The 24,241-nt window shown below is 39.3% G+C and overlaps 1 protein-coding gene across 2 annotated transcripts in view; it reads right to left on the reverse strand.

Annotated features, from left to right (window-relative positions):
• The window catches only part of GRID2 (glutamate ionotropic receptor delta type subunit 2), a 692,796-nt gene that overhangs the window by 94,969 nt on the left and 573,586 nt on the right, over positions 1 to 24,241 (reverse strand). For both annotated transcript variants that reach the window (XM_062575022.1, XM_062575021.1), the window contains 2 exons: positions 12,570 to 12,708; positions 2,756 to 2,951 (listed from right to left, as the gene is read on the reverse strand). In XM_062575022.1, the coding sequence (XP_062431006.1) occupies positions 2,756 to 2,951; positions 12,570 to 12,708 (335 nt within the window). The remainder of the gene's footprint in view (positions 1 to 2,755; positions 2,952 to 12,569; positions 12,709 to 24,241) is intronic.

The following is a 24,241-nucleotide window of genomic DNA, read 5'->3' on the forward strand; positions in this document are numbered from 1 at the left end:
TTTCACTCACACAGGTGCGATTCCCCGTGAAGTCAACGACAGGGCGAAGGGGCAGTCCTGCAGAGGGAACGGGTGAACCAGCAGTTGATCTGACTCCCTTCCCCCTGTTTGTATATACAGTCATATTGAGCTGCTACTCTCCTCAAAATGAAAAAACGCCAGCTCCGCCGTAATTTGCAGAGTAAAAGCAAGACAGAACTAAAGGATTTTAAGAGATGATAAAAACGTTTTGCTAATGCCTTTGCCACAGCCCTGAAGCCTGCCTGCCTGCCTAAGGCCACTCTGCGACGGCTACTTGCAAACGCAGGGTACCTCGGAGAGGGTGCAGCAGGGGAGCGCAGTTACAGGCAAGCCCCTCTCCCACGTCCGTAACACCCTCCCCGCACACGGCCCTCCCGCGGTCCTGGCTCTTCGTGGCCATTAGGCAGCCTAATGCAAATCCCTTTTCCCATATCCATTTCGATGCACTTGTTAAATTTCAGCCCTCATTTTGCATTCCAAGAACATGTGCTTAAGCAAATGCCTAGGAGCCTGGGTAAACTGCTGTTAAGTCACGCTTTAGCACTGACTAATGGCAGTAACAAAACGAAGCACAAAGTGAGACACATTAGTTTGGTTTGTGCAGGGTTATAATCCGATTATGTTAATGGCTCTGATGTGGCCAGTTAAATTCATTCAAGACCCTGAAGAACTTTATAAACAGACCAAAGGGACCTGTGAATTCTTTCCTCTGAAATACCTGAATGTTTCAATTTTTTCAAAATATTTTAGAGATCATAATCTCTGCCTCTTACCAGTTATCTATTAAAATATTAATTTTCCCACCTCAGAGTAGCTTTTAACATCACATTTATCACTTGGCTGAGGGAGGAGAATCTCGGAGAGCTCCTGAAAGGGACACTTTTGCTTTTTTTATTAAGAGATCTTTCTTTCTCAGCAAGCCAAATACAGTTTCCTAAAAGCTTTCATATGAGCAGCAACTGGCAAACAGCTTCCCCTCCACCTGCCCCGAAATGCAAAAGGAGAATAGAAACTGCACACACACAAGTGGATAAGTGCTCATTAGAATCGGGCCCATCTCTTTGGTACTACAAAATTGAGCTTGCTGCTCACACGCTGAAATGTGCTTCTTCGATGATATCATTTGCAACCAGTTATTCCTGGAACATAAAGGCATGGAAAATTAAAGAACCCAAGCAGTGCTGGTTTTATAGGTTTTAAGACAGGAACTGCCATGTTTCCAGGAATTAGAAATCAAAGGCTGTAATCCAGAATTACCTGCCATCATGATACACTGGTTGCTTTTTTCAGCTCAAGGCCATTAGTCAACACACAGCTGTGTTTGATGTGCTCTGGTTTTTGATTCTCTTGAAACTCTTAATATAACTTTGGATGGCAAGCCAGAAGGAGGACTTCTTTTTTCTTTCTTTTCTTTTTTTTTTAAAAAAAGGAGAAACCCAGCTTTATCAGCCCCTTACAAACTGAACTAAAATACATTTTCTCAAAGAAGCAATTTCCTCTAACCAATAAATCTTCAGACTGTCTCTTTTTCTTGCTCTTTCAGCCTATGACTTTTCCTAAAGGGGTTTCAAAAGTGCAGTTCCCCAAGGCCTCCCATGCCTTCTTCTTGCACGCTGCTTAGTCTTTTAGAGGGGAAAATACGATCTCAGTTATACAGAGGGAGGATTAGTGATTTCTAAAACTCCAGACAATCTTTGCTATTCTGCACTACTTTTATTATCAAGTGATCACCAGTGGCTTCATCATTTTTTTAGCAGACTCTTGCTCTTATGCGTTTGTACCAAGTGTCAAAACATCAGAAACTACAGATTCGCCTGGCAAGTGGATTTCAGTGGAGACAAAAGGCAGAGATGTAGTTTGCCCAGGTTTTAGAAGTCTAGAAGTAATTGTAAAACCAAGTTTTAGACAAGCAAATACAAAACTTCATGGATATTTGCTCTAATTAATCTTCACATTTTAACATCTAAACCCAAGCCTATAAAATACAATCTTTTTGGAGATTTGAATATAAAACTCAGTGTGAAGAGAGAGTGACAGAGGTAAGTTTGTACTTGGTTACTCTTTAGCCAATACTCAGTCTCATTCTGAACCCTTTCAGGGACTGCTGTTCCTGCAAAAGCTGTAGATGTCAACCAAAAGCATGGGAAGGAAACATTGCATTCACAAGCGTACTTGCAAAAATTGACTACCGCTCTTAATTTATTTCCTCTGTGATAAACTCACTGAGTGCAAGACTTTTTTTTTTCTTTTTTTTAAACAAAGCCATCTTTTTTCTACCTGCTTTTCTCAAAACAAATACGATTCAGAGCCACAACTGAAAGCCAAGGTTTTCAGTGTAAGACGTCTACAGAAATAAGTTAATCGGTGTCTTGTATTCAAACTACTTTAAGCTTTGTACGGTGCATTGATCATCCGGTGTTAGGGTCACTGATCCTATTCCCATTTTACATTCTGACAAACGCTTTCATCTCTCAAAACTATAAAACCTTTTCAGAGCAAATACTGTAGGTACTTACATTTCAAAATGTGGTTGAAAACAAGCTACCTAGCTTAGAAGTCCCAATTTTCTGTGCTGAAGCAACAGACTGCTCATTAGCCTTGGAGAAATTGGTACTAAGCCCGAACATTATTCAAGTGCAAATGCATCCCTACTAGTTAAAAGCAAAAATTAAGCAAATCTGACATTGCCACAGAGCATCTCCAATGGGAAAGAAAAAGGAAGCCATACCAGTACCTTCTGAATGCCTGCGGTCGATTCCAAAACGTTGTTCTCAGAGCCATTACTTCTGTTAATCATCCGCCACATTTGGGAGTACATGCTATCCCTCTCGAAAGGATTCATCCCTTTCACTCGGACATGCTCATAGACTGCGGAGTCCAGGACAGTGCCGTAAGGAATATCCGTCTGCCTTGAGAGATCCTGGAGAGACCTTAATTGTTGGTGAAGAAAAGAGACACAGGAGACTTGAAGCCACAGTTTCAAGAGGAAGGAGCTGCAGGCAAGCAAAGGGCAACACATAGGAAGACAACTGTCATGTCTTTTTCTTTTGCTGTTTGTTTTTTTTTTTCTTAAAAGACAATGTGAGGCTGGAAAATTGTTTTTATGGTTTTAGACACAAAGAGGAATACGAAGTGAAAAGGAGCAACAGAAAAAAGGAAAATGGATGAAAAGAGAGCAACAGAAGAAGTAATACTGTCAAACACCAACAGCTCTTTAGAGCAGGAGCAAAGGGGAGTAGACAGTGTTTCAATTCCTCCAACCATACTCAGTGAATTAAACAGAAGTTTGATAAAAAAAACCCATGACAATACTGAGAGACTGTGTACCCTGCTACTGGGGAGCAGACTCTCAGCAGCAGCATTCAAAATGCACTGAATATTACCCAAAGCACTGGGGGTGGTATTACTAATCCTATTGCTACCAGTTTACACAGTGGTATTACTGTAACGAACTGTGCACCCATCACACAGCAGGTGGCATTCAGCAAGAGGAAGACTTGTGCTACGTTTTTGTGAACTGTCATTTCCATCATGGTTCATATTAATTCGTCCAATAAATTTGCTCTACTTTACATATTATCTAGTCTTACTCACTCTCTATAAACAAGAAGTAATTAACTAGTTTAGAAGTTTCCAAATCAACCCAAATATGGCTTTATCAATCCTTCTCTGGCCTTTAAAAAAGTATACTAGAATCCCTTAAAGTTTCCAGACCTTTTGGCCTTTATTTTCATATCTTATAGCATTGCTTTCCCATATCTTTATTTCTTCAATGGCATTCATTGCAGTTTCAAAATAACTACTGCAATATCTCTAGTGCCTAAAATCCATTATAGCTTTCCTGGCACAAATTAGTTTTGTATAAACTGCGCAAATCTAATGGATGACACCAAAGGACAAATCAAGCAGCTGAGTACTGTCTTAAAGTAGGCAATAGCAAACTGCAAGAGCCCAGTGCAGCCACAGAAAATGCAAATGCAAATAGTTTCGTACATTTGTACAGATGTACGAAACTCATCAAATTCCACATTGCATTTTGGAAATGTGTAAATAGAAAGGCTCGTGCAAATGGCCCCAGAGGCGGGAAAAATAAAGTTCTTAGATGTTGCAGGGATGACACTTAAGAAAACAGTAATCAAACCTGAAAGGATGTGTGTGTCACTGAACACAACAGAAAGCAGGGAAAGAAAAGAAATCAATATAGCCTAGTGACAAGGGTTTAGCGGTTAGTTGAGTCAAAAAGAAATCCTTTGAAATTCAGACATATGGGATTAGAAAAACACTGAGCAAGAGCTAAATTCTCAGCAGATAATATACTGCAAGTATCAAGGAGGTATAAAATTAATTTTGAAGAGAAAATACCTAATGGTATTAAAAAAAAAATCTCTTTCTCCAACAAGATGGTATTCTTCTTTAAGAATACAAGCAGCAGGGAAGCTGCAAAGAATCAGTGCATATACAGGATCATCAACAGTGAGCTGGTAGATGAGGCTTTGGCTGAAACTGAATCTATTGGTCTTGTACCTGAGGACTCACTGAGACCTACCCTTTTCTAGGAAGAAAAATGTGAGACTCTACAAGAAAAAAGTATCAGGAGATAAATACTGTAGCCACTTTGTAACTTAAATAATAATAATAATAAAAAAAGTTATCAAATCCAGATAGAAACACCTGTGAGTTCTGAACAATTAAATATGAAATGGCTGCGCTGATTCCAAAAATGTGTAATCTCCTTACAGCCACTGCTTGAAAAATTTCTAAAAGTAAATACTTCTAAAAGGCACTAGTGTTGATCAGGAGAATTGCAGAAGGAAACAGTTGAGTAAGACATTATACTTCGGTCTGATATACTGAAACAAGGACTGATACAGTTCTAAAGATCAATCCTGAAGATTAGGCATGGCCACAAGATAGATTTCTTCAGAAAAAGCAGCTCAATCATCTATTACACTTTGAAATTACCAACGAAATTGTGCCTTTCCAAAGGTCTTCATCAAACAATGTACAGGAGGCGGAAGCAGGGATAAGGTACAAAGGGAGAATTTAGAAACCTTACTGGGGCAAGTCAGGATAGAATTAGTGAAACCAAAGCTCAGCTGAAGTGGGTGCTCTGAAAGGATGTCAAGGGTTACAAGAGCAGTTTCTGCAAAACCAAAAGCCTGAACAAGGAAAATGCAGACCTGTTGGGTGAACTGGTGACAGCAGATGCAGCTGAGGATGAGGTACTTGACACCTTCTTTGCATCTGTCTTCACCAGCAATGACACCCAGGCCTCTGTGATTAGAGGAAGGGTTCAAGGAAGGGATGAGTGACCAGCAGTGGGTGAGGACTGAGGCAGGGATTTTTGAGACACTGATGTCCATGGGAGTCAATGGGCTGCATCCAAGTTGCTGAAGGCTGGACAGCATGGCTGCTTGTTATCATCTCCGCAAGGTGATGGAGGCTGGAGGAGATTCCTGACTACTGGAGAATATGAATATCATGACTATCTTTGAAAAAGACCAAAAGGATGATCCTGTGAAATACAGGCTGACCAGCCTTGCTTCTGTTTCTGTTTATGGAAAAAATCAGGGAGTATGTCCTCTCGGAGAATGTTTCAGGCACTCGCTTTCAGGCAGAATACTGTACTGAAGTAGGTGTATTACTGTCACTTTAATGGTCTATATATCTGTCAAAAGCATCACTGATGAAAAGCACTAGATAAACCTAAGATACTATATTCACCCATTCTGTGCCACTGCTGCTGCTGCCAATAAAATTCTTTATCTCCTGGCAGTCCTCAGAAGTGCTACAAGCACTGTCACAGGAGGTATATCGTAATGTCCTGCAACTCCTGTGTTGTTCGTCATACATGCTGCTAGAAAAGTATAGGAAAAGTAATTACTGAGTCCCCAATTTCAAATGACATCACCTAGCAAAACTGTAATCAGTAGTTTACAAGACTCTGCATCACCACATAATTTCTAATATAACAATCAACAAAGCAGCTTCTGAATTGCTATACAAGTGATGCGTGCGACTGCTGCCATGAAATAGTACAGTTAGAAAGAGCACAAAAGAAAAACAGTTCCTTGGTATACCTTGCAGCTATGAAAGCAACCTTGCTGCTCTCAGAAAGGCGAACCGAAGCCAGACGCGAGCTGCTGATACGGAAGCCTGCGACAAACAGGTACGGGCGAGTTCAGGTTTTACCACTGCGAGAAGCAACCAAAAGTGCCGTCGCACACCAAGAGATCACCAGTGGGGAAATAACAAGGAGGAGAATCACACTGACGTCTTCAAGAAGGCACAGGGTAGCAGCCAAGTCCAGCATTAACTACAGCCTGCAGTTATTTATAGTTTGGCCCCTGTCCTAAAACCACAGGATGACTCCCAGCTGCCTACCTCTGCTTTGCATCTTCACGCAGTTGCTACGTGGAGAAAATGATGGTGAGCAGGACAAAAGAGAGGGTAATGCCTGCGGGTGTGCGACACCCTTCTGTCCACAGGAAACCCCAAGTCTGGTTCACCTGACCCTACTCTAAGGAGCAAGAGAGAAGTTTTCCAGACTCTCAAGCGTATCCCTGTATGTATGCTGTTGCCTATGATTTCAAGACTCAAAAATGGAAAAGAGCTATCACATCATTGACTTTATCCGCTTACAAAAAAACATGCCACATGAGATCATAATATATATGATCTGCTTCTGAAGCTGGTTTTATAACCTGCATCTCTACAGACTTCTAGAATGACATTCACAACCTAGCAGCCAAGATACAGGAAAGCAAAGCAAAAATGACAAACCTTGACAGAACTAACAAAATTATTAAACCACTGAGGTTCCTTTCCAGAAGAAAGGATTTTTACAGCTACTTTGCCTCCAGCCTAGTCTCCAAGTGACTACACTTTTTTTTGTTCCATGTACCTTTATTCCTGGATTAAACAACTCATTCTCTGTTCAAACAAATACATTTAGTGGAGACATAAATCAGCAGCCTCACTATATTACTCAGGCTCACCACAGAGCTGTCAGACTAGATCTCAAAAAAAGGAAGAAGTATTTTGTCAAGTTGCTGAATTCATACAGTGTATTCTTTCATACTTATATTCGGATACCATTACCCACAATGGATAGTAATTTAATTTGGGGGTAGTTTTACTCATCTCGGTAGAAATACCTGCAAAGAAAAGCAATCGTCTAGCATGAATAAGGGTATTATAATCCCACATTTTAGGAGATTTTCTATTTGAGTGTTCTAATTTTGAAGCAATAAGGTAATAATTCTGGAAGAATTTAAAATGGAGAAATAAAGAACAGATAAAATTGAAAAATTTCTTATAAAATGAAATGTGCCTTGCTGAGCTTCCACATAAGAGAAATTCTACATAAAGGGAATGGTAATAAAAGGGACAATGCAGTGCAACGAACAAGTTACAGTACAGTTTATTTTTGTTTATCACTCATAAAGCATTGTCGGGGAAAAAATGTGTGTGGTCTTTATAATAATTTTTTTCTCATCGCAATTATTAGAATAATACCAGTATTATCCTATATAAGATTAGCTGCATTGCAGGAATACTCTGAAGAAGAATCAAGTAATTTGAGGATAAATTATTACAATTACATGTATTTTTCAGCAATTGTTTAGCCTGTTTACTGCTCTGCACCTTAACTGGGTAGCAGTTGTCTGTTTGCATTCATTTTCTGGCTTGGTACAAATTGAAGTAAGCAGAAGGTCCACTTGTAATTTAAAAAAAAATATATCTCTGCTTTAGGCTTGAAGAAAAGTCTTTCTCTTCAGGTTACGTTTTGCAAATTTTTCTTTCACCAAAGTATTACTTGTCCTATCAGTTCAAATCCTAAACTTGGAATTGGTAATATGTTGTTTATTTTTGCCAACCAAAAGTGTACAAATGTACACAGAAAGCATATAAAAGCAAAAGGCCTGTTCCATAAAGGAATAACTAAATTCCTATTTAGGTGATTAACTCTCATTGATGCCTTTGTAGATCTGGGTTATAGATCAGTTTTGGCTACCAGTACTATTAGACTTGTCTGTTGCATAGAAGCATCTGCAAGAAAGTAACTACTAAATAATAGAAGAAAACAACTGATGTGATTGCTTACACTGAAATTTTTATTTATGACTAATTCAGATAAAACTTTCCTATGCATTTTTCTTTTTTCTAGGCCACTAAGGATTAATTCACAGGCAGGCTTAGGAAACGGTGCAGTAAGCCAAAAGATTTGACTGCGGTAAGCAGTGACAGCTGTGTCAAGAACTGATAATATTGCCTGCTAGCTAGTTTAAAGATCTGGGTGAGCCACATAATAGGAAAGGTTAAAGAATATTCTGTTTTTCAGAAAAAGGAAATATCTCCTCTGATTACTACCAAAGTATTTGTGTGTAACTCCCCTCGCAGAAAACGTGTAAGCAGTCATACTGAGCTGTGTAAAGCCCTGGGGACATCTCAGCTTAACATGAATCATGGTTTAGGAAAAAAAATTGCAAGAAGAATGACTAGCCAAAACAAGCATGACAAAAGGCGTGCTTTAGCACTACACTTTCATTATTCGGAAGCAGAGATCTCACCTATCGAATAGGAGGCAATACTTACATCTTGGAGAACGTAGTGTGAACTCACTATCTCACAGAAGGTATTCAAGACACAGACGCTCCTCCATAAAATTTGCAGTCTAAAACCTTAATCAAGTATCTATATTTTTAGAAGTTTATCTGGATTAGACTTAAACTTGAAGGCACCTAAGATTTACCACTCTTATGATAAATCCTTTGACTTTTTTTTTATTTACTTTTACCTCCCTGCAACTTTCCAACTTTCCTGCAGAATTTCAATGTCTGCGAGAAAGTGGCAACATCCTCACTTTATCCATGAAACTAGTGCAGTTAAGTCTGAATAAAATCAGACTGAATAAAACCTTTCTACCAATGGGCTCTAATTCTGTCCTGCAGGAATCATAAAACACAGTAATGGCAATAGTGGCTCAGCGATGAAATTCATAGCATCAGCATCTACAAGAAACAGCCTGAGATCCTCGAGTTTATTTGGCATTTACCAAGAAGAGCCACTCTTGATTACTGTTCATTCATATTGCATCTGAGACAGTGATCTAAAGATTTAAGGAATACATTAAGTTATGCTTTCCTTTGCTGTCTGCTATTCTTAGTCTGCTAAGCTGTTTTGGCATTGGAAGTGTTGACTGCCTTGATTTAAATGTCATCTGCATCTGGGTCAAGTGTGCATACGAGAAGCATCTAGAAAGTAGTCCATGACTTGCGCACCTCTAGCTTCCGGTACCGCCATTTGGCAGGAGCTGAAAAGCTGAGGTGCCAGAGGTATTAAGAGTAGCTGTCTGTTTGGGAAAGGGGACTCTCACTCACTCTTACTCTTCTCCTTCCTCTGGTTCATTTAAAAACTGCAACATACTTGACCAGATTAATCAGGGAAGCAGAGAACAAATGCCATCAACTTCCAAGGGCGGGTAACACAACAAAGGTCTACTCTGAGACCCTCTAGGGAAAGGGAACATTTCAGTAATCCCTTCTAGTGCATTTTCGAACAAAACTGTGTGCTCTTCTTCTCAAAAAAGGCTTTTGGATACCATGAGGCCCTGACTAAGACTACAGCCCCGGCCGTTATACCACTAGTGAAAGCGAACCTGCAAGAATTCTGAATTCAAACCGGGCTCCGTGGCCAGAAGCTGAAATGCAGCAGCTACTAAAGCGTTTCACAGACACGGAATACGTCGTGGGCTGTTTGAATCCTCCCAGCTTTTGTAAACGTTATCACAGGGACAGTACCTTCAACAACATACTCTATCTGGTGCTAGCTAGAAGTCTGAAATGAAAACCTATTAACCATTTCTTACATCTCTGCAAACCCGCTGCCTTCTATCTCTTTCATTTATCTGACCTCCCCCGAAGCTGGCTGGATATCACAACAAGCAGAAGCTGGTTCATTCTCTTTAAATGCTTAAACCCATTTCCATTCCGGCCTTCAAAGCTCCCCAAGGTACAATTTGATCCGTTTAAACCAAAAAAAAAAAAAAAAAAAAAAAAAAAAAGGAGCATCAGCTTTTTTATCAGCTTTTTTCTTTAGTGCTTATTCATATTTCCCACTTCGCAGTAATTCAGTGTGGTAAACAAACAGCCTCTCTGTTACGCACTGGTTTGAGTTCCAATTTTGGCAGTTTTGTAAACTAAAGTTTTACACTCCCACCACAGTTAGGATAACTTCATTCCCTAATGGATACTTAGTACATCTAATTACTCTATTTTTGAGCTACAAACACTGCTGAAATATGTCTCTGTTCTTTCATTTCAGGAGCTTTCCAGCTGCAACATTTTCTACTGAATAAAACATTTTCAGTGAATTTACCCATAAATAATACAGCACGAAGACCAACGTAGTCCCAATTGTACATAATAACCTCAGAATTCCACTGAGGGTTTTCTGGTGACACCATAATAAACTGCAAGAAAAAGCTGGAGATGTGTTAAATTATAGCTTGGGTATTTTTTATTCTTTCTTTAAATAGGATGAAAAAATTCGGACATCTTTCCACAGTAATTTGAACATTTTTCTGGACTACTTCAAAACCAGAAAGGGCATAATTTCAGAGCAGGATGCAGAGGCACACTGCATATTTGTAAGGACAAGCTGAATGACTGAATACACGAGCATAAGTTTACCATTATTTATTTTGCACGTACAAATGCTCATGTCGTTTCCTCACACTCCTTAGTCAAATGTAAGGCTTATTAAAATTTTAAAAAATAAATAAAACCCTCAAGATCAATGCTCACAAACTGACACAGAATTTCATTTTATTCCCTATAAATTGTGAAGTGATTATAAATGGGACAGTCAAGTCGAGCAGCTCAGTTGTGTCAAAATACCCCTGCAGCACTCCATGATCTCAAAGTTTGTTATTCAGTTCTCAAAAGAAAACGGTAACTCAATGTAACTGGTAATACAACTGTGACAGGGGAATGATTTTATTCAGTGATTTTAGCCTGTTTTACATGTCTCTGTCTCAGAGTGCGCAGCCCTCAAGTAGATGACGGTACAGAGGTTGTTGGCCCATAAAGCAAAGGTAACAACCATAGACACTTCATTTTCATTTGGGACCAAATAAGGGCTGGTACTGCCAGGGCTGAAGACAACAGCAGTTTGTGCCCTGGGACAGCAGCTCCAGAGGATGCTCCTAACTGAGGGGTAACTGTACACTCAAAACAAGGGGCTGCTTCTGCTCTTGGGTCTGAACTCAGATTAAAATGAGTGTGGGCTGAAAGAGCCCAAGGACTGGCCCTTGAGTTTCCAACTGCAAATAAAACCTGGCTTCTACTAAAAAAATGTACTACTTCACATGCTGTTAAAGCCTGGACTGGTTTTAGTATGTACACAAGACCTTAGGTGACAATACACAGAAGACAGGCACTTGAACCAGAAACTAGAGTGAAAACTTGTTTTCCTCTAAGTTCAGAACTAAGTCTGAGCTGAAGATCAGGTTCTTATCTTTCTCAAGGAATAAATACAGCAGAGTGTGCATCTCCTTTTTAAGGCCACTCTCTCCTTTCTTGCAAAGGAGGATATACAGGAAAGACATAACTTTGTCATTCTTTTTCATTCATGTGTAGCCTCAAGATCAAAGGCCTGCTATGGAAAAATATTCTTTGGAGAGCTTGGCTGCTTTACTCTATTTGACAGTCTCAGTTTTGACATAAATTCTTTTTCGGGGGGAGGAGAGAGGGAAGAGTAAGACAGGTGAGAATGGGTAGGAGACCTCGGAAAAGTTCCTGTGGCGTACAGAGATGAAAAGATCTTGACGAAAGAATTGGAAGGTCTGACAGAAAAACAGTTAAGCATAAAAGAAACAGGAGAAGACAAGGACAGTATGTTAGGGAGACATGGAGCAGAAGAACCAATAGACAGAAGAAAGAGAACAAGGTGATCAAATAACGTGATGAAAGAACAGCTGGGAGGGGAGAGATGATGACTGGTCAGTGATTTTCTTATCATCCATTGCTATTAGCACATATTTTGCTGTGGCAAGAAAAGATTAATTCAGCTTCAGGCTTTCCAAATACAGAAGCAGCTGTGGACAGCTCCTGATCAAAGTGTCAGAGCACCAGATCTTTGGCCTGCACCTGAATGGAAAGCACAGCTTAAGAACACACAGCACCTATTAGTACTTTCCCATTTAAAATACTTACATACTCGTTCTCAAACTCATTTGCTTCTTCCAAGATACGAACATATGTTTGTGTGTATATCTATCTATATTTGCTTATATAGATGCACACAAATACGTGCCACAGAAAAATAATTAGCTAGCAGATGCCAACAGTTCTGATTGATTCCAAAGACACTGTGTCTCAGGGAGACTGGAAGTCTACAGTATATCATTATTTTGTTAGTTCCCAGGCTGATTCTCAGGAGGAGGAAAGTCCCCCATTTTTTCATGTATTTTGGTAGTACATGCATGCCACTCCGCATGTATACGTGCACACTCATTTCTCTCAGCTCAGTCTTTATCAACTTACTGGATGGAGTTCTCAATGCGAGTGATGGTGAGGAAAGCTGCTAGGTTTGCCGTGTAGGATGAGATAACAATCAAAGCAAAAAGCCACCAAGCCCCCATCATCAGCCGGGTCGCCAGTGTTGTGTATGGCACTTCTCCTCCTGTGGGAAAGAAGGAAAATCAATTTTCATTTGGCAGAAGGAATCCCAAATCTTCACCACTCATGCCTCAGGAGAACTTGGATCCAAGGTTAGTAGAGTATTGCCTCAGTAAACTGGGCAGGTCTTCAAGCCATACTTCCCACGCAACAAGAAGTACTGGAAGAGAATCCACACTGCTAGCCTTCATTACTTTCTCTCTTCTGCTATACCGTCTTTAACTGCAATTCATCTGCATGTCCAGCCCAGTAATGGAAATAGACTTCAAGATCTCAGAACAAGAGCAGCAAATGTAAATTCTTATGATATTCCTTCCTTTAATATTTTATCTATCAACTTTCATTAAGTTTTTCTTGCATTCTTGAGAACATAAAAGTTACCTCTCTGAAACAAGATTCAATTATTTTTCACAGTTCTGTAGGTAGGTGGGTGTGCTTGTAATAGCCATATGTATATATACAACTTGTTGGAAGTGAACTTGGATAGACAAAAAATTTGCACGTGCTGAAGAACATCAAATTATTTTGTATTCCCATTCTGGATTATTTAAATTCAACTGTCACGTAAACAAACCATAAGCAGTTACTAGATACACCTATGCTTTCATGGCTCACAGAAACTGAGCTGCACTCTACTGCTAGCATGAGCATGCCATGTGTTCCAGAGCTCAGCATAGCAAGCCATAAAAAGCACCATATTTTATTCAAATAGCTGCCCCCAAAACACAGTAGGTTGGAGTTTTTAAAAGAAGTCTTTCCTTCCTTTGTTATACTAGTTTCAGTTAAAACCACACATGCCATAGATTCTTAGATGAAGGAACACTCATTGTTTTAAAAGTACTTGTTTTGTGCTTAGTATAGGTTGTGTGAAAGCTACAAATAACCAAGGGGGACAGCTGAGTGCAGCATGCAATCAGTCAACTGTTTAAGATGACCATCTTCTCCCTTTCTCCCCATGCTTAGCACTTGGAAAAGTGGTCATTATTTTGAGGGAGATTTCTCAAATGCAAAATCACAGGTCCCACCTGCTTCAGAAACTGCTGATCTGAGAAGGGCAAGGTATGCGGAATTTTGCAGTTTGTTAAAAATTCAATCACCCATAAATATTCAGTTCTGAATTTTCACTTATGTAAAAGCTCCTTTAAGTTTCCCTGGCAAGTAGATTTAATGAGAATACAAATTACAATTATTCCCATTCTAAAGTATAAATAAAAGCATCTTCAGTTAAAAATGCAAACTATCTAAGACTTTAACTTAACACTTGAATATGAGGGACCGCATTACGTTCAATGTTTGTCCTATCTAAACAAAACATTGGGAGCTCTGCACCACCATACACTGAACAAATTTGAAGCTTTAATTCTACTACACTAACATGGAGCTGTGCTGTATGTAAAACAATTGTGGTTTTATTTATATTTTTGGTGCATAGATATTCAAATCTTCTGCCTTTTAAGAATTCCTGCATTAAAACACAAAATCTGTATTAGACCTGCACATTCCTTCTACTTCCAAGATGCTGCGTAATTATCTGAAATAAGAATTTACTTATCAGATCAGGAGATACTATTTCGGTATTAGGATTTTTGAAGATGAATGTAAACTTCCACTTCTACAGATTTGGTTTTCTGTCTAGCATAAATTTTAAATGATTTAATAGGATATTTCCACTTCATAACAGCTTTTGCAATGTCTTTGGAATCTTCCATTTAAAAATGAATTTCAATCAAATGAAAAGAGCAGGTAGCTTTATCAAATTAACCCAGCGGGCTGTTTGTTCTTCTAACTTTTAGGTGTCAGTCCTGCAGATAATCTTTGTATTAAATTGAAATGGCTGGAACAGCAGAGGAGAAGCCAAAAATCTCCTGGGTATCCCTGCATTTTCATTTTCCAGCTTCATGAATAAAACAGTAAATTGCCACAGTTTTTTACTGAAGCGAAATCGCAAAAAAAGAGAGGACCACTGAAAGTCACACACTGACCTTCTGGGCACAACTCAAGTTCTCAATAAAGGATGATGCTCAAGAAGTGTTCACAGAAGCCATCACACACGCTTGCAGCCACAGCTCTCTCCTACTGCTCAAACGGGGTCATTTTCCCACACATCTGTAACTGTCCTCACTGTCCACTGTTACCTTTTCCATACTAAAACTCATGTTAACAAGATTTTATGAGTGGTGTTCATCCCAAAGTGTCTTTAGTTCACTCAGCTGTTTGTGAAGGAGTCTTGTTTTTTATTCACAGTTACACCTTCTACCATCAGTAGTCAATAAACGAAGCTTGAGGACAAAGCACGGCATGCAACCACAAGGACAGAAGATTCATTCCAAAACAATTCAGCACTCCTGGTCCCACTCAGAAGCCCTCCTTTGCACTGAGGCTTCTTAAAGTGCCATTTCTAAAGCAAGACCAGTACTGCAACTGCAGGCCCATGATTTCTGAGCAGCACAGGCAGGCTACTCTACCTCTCCTAAAGAAAGATTTAAAAATCAGAGGAGACATCTTTCTGCCATTATATCATTTCTTTGGCATCTATTAGGAGACTTAATGTCATACAGTCTTGTTCTATTGTACTGTTTGCTAAGACACTTCACTTACCATGACAGCTTACCTTACGAAACCTCTTCGCTCCCTTCCTGATTTTGTTTCTAGGGATAAAACTTCCCAGAGTGTTTTTCTGTCCAAACGAATGCGTTTTCTCAGTGCAGAAGCACACCGAGCGGCTCAGGAGAACAGCAATCATTGGTTTTCCATTATGGTTGCCATGAATAAGAACTGCAGACCTAACAGTTGCTGTTGCTAAGTACAAAGTAGTACGCAGAAGGGACATGCATGCATGTAAACCTCCTGGGGCTCTGCTTAGCAGAAATATTTCCAATATCTCGTATGCCTTTCACTTATGTGGACTCCCAATGCATCTGTATGGATCACAGCATAATCAAAGATAGGTGGGGCTACACATAAGATAGATATGTTCATGCTCCCACACACAGAGGGTGGGAGGAGGCGGACAGGAGTGCACATTCTCCTCCTGATGTTGTCTATCACATCACATCAGTACCGAGCACCTATCTGTTCGTGAAACAAATGGGAATTGAAGATGCTTGACAGTCCTGGGGTTTTGCAGTTGTAAGAGATAGGCCTCAAATGTAGTCTCCTCTAGATTTGGCCCTTCCAACACACTGGTACAAAGGTGTAAGGAAGCACAAACCACCACTACTTATAGATCATCTGCGTTCTGCCTACAGCTCCCACTATAATTCAGTCAACACTTCTAATGTATAACTAAAACTTATTTAAAAAACTGACTTCAAATTTTCAGACCACGCATTTAGGAATGAAAAGACATTTTCCAAAATAAACTATGCCTAGAAAATAAACTAGTAAAAAGAAATCTCATTGGGAATTTTCCGAAAAGGCTGAATTACCTTAGCAGTGACAGTGAAAGCAATTACTTTCAGTCCTCCCATCCTTATCTAATGCAGCTCCCCTTCATTAATCCTGGCCCAGTTTAATGCTGGCCTATTTCATCAGGTAGGCTTAGATTGCAAATTATCTTATGAATTTTTGTTTATTCCCTTTTCCTTGCAAGTGCCTCAAGCTAAATATCACCAGATGAGAGAGAGAGAGAGAAAAAAAATCATTGTCTTGACAACCCAGCCAATGATATGACAGACCTAAATACCAGGAAAAACTCACCTTGGAAGGTAAAATGTGAACTTATACAACTCCAGTACAGATTTCTAATACCTTTTAAGTTATTCTCCCTTGTTAGCAGTAATTTTAAAGGTTTCTTTGAGCTAAAAATATAATAAGTCAGGATGATAGGCAAGAAGAAGGAAAGAAATCATGAGAAAAATGCATAAAAAAGGAAAACTGAGGATCAGAGCCTAGTGAGAGTTTGGCATTCTGTAATTCTGGACTAAATCTGAATAATTCAAAATAAATAGCTCGTTTCTGCAATCTGGATTTTTCACTTGTTAGTTTCAAGGAAAACTGTATTCATCTACACAGTCCAGAACCACAAAAGTTTGTCAGAAACTCAGTCCTTGTCAACATGAAGAAATGGTGAAATGTTTCTTGCAGAAGTTTGAATTGCAGGTGGCATTTCCAAGCCCAGGCCTGGTGGCAGCCGTCTTGCTGAAAAGTGATGCAATTTTGAATTAGTCATCCAACCAGTAAACGTGCAAGACAGCAACTTCACTGGGAATGTGCAATATTTACAAATTAAGTTCAGTTATTCAGCAGCTCCAGAAAATCTTTGTTTTTTTGCTATCATTAAAGCAAATAGCTTGGCAGCATAGAGACCAGGATGTGAAAACTTGGAATTGATCTGTAACTAAATTAGCTCCACCATCTCAACTACTAAGCTGGTTTAGGAAGCACTGCACGACCCAGCATTGTGCTCACTAGACATTTTTACTGTGGTCAATCATTCATTTTCTATCCCCCATTTTCTCTCGAGTTTAAATGAAAACAGTAATAGATATGTTTTTGAAGGTTAATTATTGAAGTGTACTTTGTAAGCAATCACACACGAACTCACAGAGAAACCGTAACATTGATCTATGTCCTGGATTTGAAAACTCTATTAAATATGGTTGTTGGTTCTTTTTTCTTTTTTCTTTTTTTTTTTTTTTTTTTTTTGGGGGGGGGGGGGAGTTGAGAGGTGGATTGGGAGCTGCTGCAGCTTCTACACACATGATGAGTAACAGCAGGAAGGGAAGACTGTGCCTGGTGCCCTTCCGACAAGAAGGGCACCAGAAGGATCCTGGCCTGCAACGTCTATTTGTGATAACTGCAGCAGGCAGCAAAATCCCCAAGACTAGGTTCTTATTATAGACAAAACTCAGTTTGTCAGCAGTGCTCACCACAAATGCTTCCCAGCAGTTCTCACTTCAGGAACAGATTTCAGTAGTCAGTCACTCCATCATCAGTCATTTAAGTGGACATAGTCTCTGCTAGAGGTCTGCACTGGGCTGGATTTCTATGTACGGCGTTTTAGCCAGACATTTTTTCAGACAACTTTTTCAGACAACATGAAAAAATTGTTATCTGTGGCTGTTTTGCTGAGAAACTCTAGCACTGTCAAACTGCGAAGCAGGGCTCTTAATTTCATTGGGAGCAGGCAGGTGAAGAAATAACAGGGTGGGTTATCTGGGGACAGATAGGTTTTGCTTCGTCTCACAAAAATTCTGACAAATTATCGGCCTTTGGAAAAAAACACAGAGGACAGGGAGTTGGCTGCAGTTTAGCCTTTAGCTTGTTAGAACAGTCACATCAATTATGCTGTGCATCTGCAATTTCCATTTGTGCAAATAGAAAGTACAGAGTTCTGTTGCAAACGGTTTAGATCAATGTACTTTTATGTTTTCTTTGTGAAAGGGACATTTAATAGAGAGTGGGTGTGAGGGGAGTAGTTTGTATTAACAAAGAGGCAAAGGCATTTTATATTTTAGCTATTTTTGCCATGTGAAACAATACCTAAAGTTTGACTGATCTCTGTTATCTTTGCAGAACTCTGCCTAAGCACAGCTCTTCAAAGGCAGAATCTTTCAGGGCATTAGCTACCGCTATTGTTCCGTTAAAAACTTCCCTGATAATATAAAATCTTCCTGTTTTCAATTGGAAATGTACAATTCAGTATAGGACAAAAAATACTTTACTGACAATGAAGCCTGTACCTATTTCTACTAGCTGTGAAATAAACGCAGTTTCAAAGTTGTTGGAAAATCTCTCATCGTGAATTTTTCCTTCTGGTCTTTTCATTTTTCATCCCTACTTTTCCATTCTTCCTTGAGCTGTTCAAAGTGCATTAATTTCTGTATCAGCTAAGGTGGCATAAGCCTGAGCTTGTATTGCTACCCCACGCGCTGAAGCTCACACCGAGTGACCGCAGCAGGCCTTAGGGGTATTCTTCAAGGGGTGAGCACGACTCCTTGAACTGGTGATGCCTTCCAAGTAAGCTTGTAAATCAGTAGCTGAGTTCCCTGGCTGTACAAATATTGGCAGATTGCAAGGGATTGAGAGTAGGGAGGAAGCGGAGCATGAGGCAGGGCCAGCAGCCAGATTTTTCAAGGTCCTGGACAGGTTCAAGAGCCAACCATCGCTTTTATTCACTACACCACCTGTTTCTCCCCTTGCATTTTGTTTTTACCAAAGCATAGTAATTTTTCAGAAAAGAGACACATCACATATTTTGTTTCACACACTGAACATTTCTTCAGTTCTTACTTCTTAAACAGATGGCACTGGACCTAGGCATTGTTATTAGTACTACTATTAATACTGTGACAGTGCTCCAAAGCAGTGAGGCAGTAAGTTATACGAGTAACAGATTTTTTGAGATCACTGGGAGCAGCAGGATTGGAACGGTGATGACCAATTTTTTACCGAAGTAATTCTGAAAACTTCCACCAAAATCTAAGATATCTAGTGACTTTGTTTTTTTCATTAAAATAGTAAATGCTAGAAGTAGTGGAATTTTTCATTGCCAAGATTTTTCCACATACTGTTTTTCTTAAAATAAAAGTAAAGTAAATGAGAGACAAAAGCCATTTCAAAATGGATATTTGAAATATTTTAAATGTAAAAATATATACTAATTGTCATATTTTCTCCCATTTTCCATAAAAACAATTTAGTGAAGCTAATGTAAATTTATGAAAATGTTGGTATTACCAAATGTTAAAGTTAGAGAAGAAACATTTGTGAACTCCATGTATTTACCTTCCTAACATACAAGATGATACAGGAGACATTTGCATGTGCAAACTCCATCAGCATTACAACTCTACACAGTTTATATCTGGCCTGTACTTTTTGCTGAACACTAATCCTTTCCATGTCATCAAACACTGCTCAAGAGACAACACATTTCGCATCCCTGTCCGTACGGAGAATCTCCTTCCATGTCCTCTGCTATCAGGTGCTAGCAGCATCCTCTCTCCAGGTACTCTTCAGGGTGAGGGGGGTGGTTCTCTACACATTTTTAAGTATTTCTCCACATGCTGATGGCTTTCTTGCATAGAAATGCTTTGGCCTCTTTTTTTCCCCATTATTCTTACAGCCTTCCTTCTTCCCTCGATGACTCGGGGGATAAGAACTATTGCTGTACTCCACAATACGTACTAATGCTTTGTATATATCATTCAAAACCAGATGTTTTTAAGGCAGTATCTTTTGGAAGTATTAGATTTCTGTCTGTATTCATGAATGGTTTAAAGTTCTCATATCCATATATTAAGACAGAAAAAATACTTGAGCTGGAGATTCAGTTTGGACTCTGTTTCAGTTTTACGTTAGAAATTTGCCAGCTTTCTAAAACCTGCCTGATGCTCCAAAACATATTGCAAATCAACAGTAACGGTCCTGGAAGCTCCTAAGCAAGCTCTTTTAAAGCGTTTAGGTGAAATTTGTTCAGATTTGCTGATTTGAGCATGTCTGACATTAGTAGCTGCCATTTAACACCCTCTTGTGTTGCTGTTGAAGTGGAAAGTATTTAATTATCATCATCTGATATGAATACACCATTTGGCTTTTTTCCACAAACACAGAATAGAAATGTTTGTGGCCTTTCCTGCGTAACTATTCTCCGTTTTATCACTCTCACCTAACAATGCACCATTACCAGTTAGGTTTATTTTGCTGCTAGTAAATTTTTCAAAACCCTCCTCCTCTTTCTTAACTCTGATTTCTCTTTGTGTCCATTTGCTCTCCATATCATTTTTCCTTGAATGCTTTACCTTCTTAATTCTCTGCTGCCATCAATGTTACTTTTTCTTTCCATTCGTTTTATATGTGCATTCAAGATGCTTTAGTACGGGCAGCCTGAGACTTGAAACATACATCATTCAGATTGAACTCCCCTATTATAATTCTCATTTTCCCTTCCACATTACAGATATGCACTTACCGAGCCAATCATCCTGCTCGCCAGGGTGATTCAGTGGTCTGCAGCAGACACCGACTGCCTCATTTTGTGCTCCAGCCACTAGCACACTGTCCCACAAGAATTCAAGATCAATTGCTCGTAAGTTTGCAACGTCTCAGAAATATCTAATGCCATTTTGACATAGTGCCACTCTTCTTTCCCTTTTGACCACTCCATCTTTCTTAAAGTCGTTCATAATATTGCATGTTAGCTTTCTAATCACTTGATTTTTCCTACCACTTTCAGTAATGTCACGTAGACCAAATTTATATTCATAAGAGAGTAATTCCAACTACTCTTGTTTATTACTCAGATTTCTGGCACTAGTTTAGAAGCAGTCAAAAATATGTTCACTTTGTCATTTGGGGCCTGACTTTTTTTTCCCTCAACATCTTAATTCTGAACTAAATGATCCTTCACTCTTTCTCCCATTTTTGTTGTTACATAGCGAGCCCTGGACTCATCTCAGCAGACTCACTTTTCCTTGAACAGGGTTTCCTTTTGGCTAGGTGGGAAGCTCTGCACCCATTGTCCACAGAGAAGGGAAGCAGCAATCCATCCACAACAGAAAGGTCTCCCTGCTCATTCCTCTCCTTTGTGGACTGGGAGATTTTCTTTCCAATTTATATATATATCTTGCCTCAGAGGTGATAGCAGTTCACCCTACTGTACACCTGCCTTTCTGTCTGCTTTGGGGATTTAAGTACTGCACCAAGATTATCTGTCTACATTGCACGGCTGGAAGGCCCCGCAGTGCAGATGCAAAATTGTTTTCTGCATGTATGCCTCTGCAAAACCCTTTCAAATTTTTTATATATAATTAAATATTTATTTATTTTTATTTAACCAGGAGGATCTGCACCAATATTCTTTCATTTTCTGTGCTGGAAGCACAAATAAACAAACTGAGTTCTTCTTTGATGTATTCAGTTTCCGGTACTCTTTTCTGGAGGTCGCAAACTGCCTTCTATTCTGCACTTGTATACAACCGCTTTCTACTTCTACCTCTGATGTTTTGTGCCGTCAATATATCTTGCTGCCTGTAGCATACCCTCTGGTGTCAGTTTCTTTCTTTCCTGGACTGGGAATGATGATGTTTCTCAAATTGTTCAAGATGCCCTTCATTTCTCTAATGTTCTTAGCAGCTTTTCTTTTCCCTGCAAACTACATTATTTTCCCCTACTGCAGCTAGAAAATTGTAATTCACACAGAAAAAGTCCTTTTAGTCTCTGGCAAGAAAAAATGCACAGCACACTACCACAGGCACCATCATCTTTCCTTCACTGATCATGTCACTGAGTTTAGACTCACACAAAGTCCCTCTGACAATCCTCCACTTGCTGCTCCTGTGCATCCGTTCAGACGTGCCTTTGGCATTTGGCTTACATACCAAGCCTCATTGCTCAGCTCTGCTTCCTCATTAATAGCAGGAGATTACTCACGCTGAGATTTCAAAAGCTGGGCTATTCAAGGACCCGTGGTACTTCACATAACCCTCATCAAGCTGCAGCCTGATGTATCCATCTCAAATCTGGCCAGAGCCCCTTGATATATACATAACCTGACAGACAAGTAAATAACCAAAAGATGGCACAAATGATTACTCACAACCTATTTTGCTTAAAGCATTGGCTTCCCAGCTATGTAGTTTGAAACCCTCCTAACGGAAGGTGGAAAATATGCTAGTACCAAGAGAAGGGCTACTGCTAGCCCATGCAAAGCATTTCAGTGTGCTGTTGGCTCACTGGTGGGTTACCAATCTACAAAGCGTTTATGAGTTTGAGCCTCCGATAGCGCTATTGTCAGATTATGTTTGTATCTATCTTCAAACATCGTGCTAGTCATTTGATTACCAGATACCCTCGTAAAACTCAAGATACAGCAGGAGCAGTCATAGAAATCCTTGATTAAAATTTTGTTTGAAAACTGGTCTACCTGCAAGACTCTGTCAGACACAGCTATTCCCTACACACTTCCAGTCACTTGTTAATACAGACCCCCCCTCGCCTTTCTGCCTTCGTTTGTACACATCTGTATGAAAACTGAATAGTTTTTAGAAGTTCAGTAAGGTAGAAAAATCATTTGTGACACAATAGCACAACTAAGGCTAAATTAAGAAGGGGCAACCAGATACGCTATTCCTTTAGTCAAATGGGAATTGGACCTGTGTAGATCAGCTTTAACTGGGCTCTGATACTCAGGTACTAAATAAAGGCTTTCTGTGTTGTTCGCCATTTCCATCTCAAGGGCAAATGGGTCAAAGCCACTTTTAAATCACTTCTAAAATGTGAAGAGGCTGTGCATGATACAGCCTCAGCATGATCACACTCCAACACAACTATACAGTGTCTGTTCCTCCTCTTTAAAGCTGATGCTTTTTTATAGCTGCAAACCATTCCATAAACCAAAACCTATTCATCCTAAACAAGATGACCAGACTTGCAGAGAAGCAAAAAAGGAAAATAGAGAAAATTTGTGTTTCACGGGAAAAGCAAAGGCAAGTTAAAACCAAAATCCAATCTACTTTGTGTAAGACTACGTTAGACAGAAATTCAAACCTCTGATTAAAAAATGAGAACACCACAATAATGAGTATTTTCACTTACTTTTTCTGCTCAAGAACTTTGAGATAAAACCCAAACATTTAAACATGTACTGAAAGTATAAAGAAGGTCTAATAACTGCGTTCCAAAAGAACAGGATCTAATGTGATAATGGAAAATCTAACGTCTTTTCAGCTGAGCTGAGATTCCAATTTTCCGCATCACTAGCAATGATAATGTTACACAAACAGTGTTCAATCATTAAATTAATTCCCATTAAACCAATGTCCTTAAAGGCCAAACAGTCCTTTAATAATTACCTGATTAAAATGATGTTAGCATAACATATTAGTTATCGTATATTTATAATTCCCTTTCCAACAATAAATCGTTTCCTTCCACGCATGTTGCTGAAACTGTGACGATGAGGTGAAAGTCGGGATGGGAAGCACATCGTATTGCCAGCAAATTTTACAGCAAATGGCTGTAGTCTTGCTTCTTACAGTATCACTGATACTTCAGCAACATATGTGCACCTGATTTGCTCTTCTGTTACCTAGTGTTTAGAGCATGAATCCCTGAGTGCTACAGGAATTAATTCCTGGGTGCTTCTGAAGACCCTTTAAACCTAGCACCACAACATAATCTACTACTTTCAAATTTCAGAAAATCCCCAGTGATCAAATTCCATCTTGTTTCAGAAGAGGCAAAACGTGTTTTCAATTGAAAAGCAAAATGCATCATACATAAATAAAAAGAGTTACTAGATACAATAGGGTGCAATAATTGACTGATAACATACTGTGGTGACTGGTGTAATGTAATTACATAGAGACAGCATATTTGAGCTTTGAAGTGGTAGAAAATATATCATAAAAGTAGGTCTCATTTTTATCCTCCACTGTCATAACAAAAGAAGAGTAATGAATGCAGCCAGAATTTGAAGATGGTGGTGTCTACTTCTATTTACTGAAGTTACTGGGAGCTCTTAGATTCAGCATTGCTGGATTTGTACCATTTACATTTAGACATCGAAATATCATGCAAAGCTTCATATTTGA

The sequence above is a fragment of the Rhea pennata genome, chromosome 4 (genome assembly GCF_028389875.1).
Source record: "Rhea pennata isolate bPtePen1 chromosome 4, bPtePen1.pri, whole genome shotgun sequence".
In the NCBI taxonomy this organism is placed as follows: domain Eukaryota; kingdom Metazoa; phylum Chordata; class Aves; order Rheiformes; family Rheidae; genus Rhea; species Rhea pennata.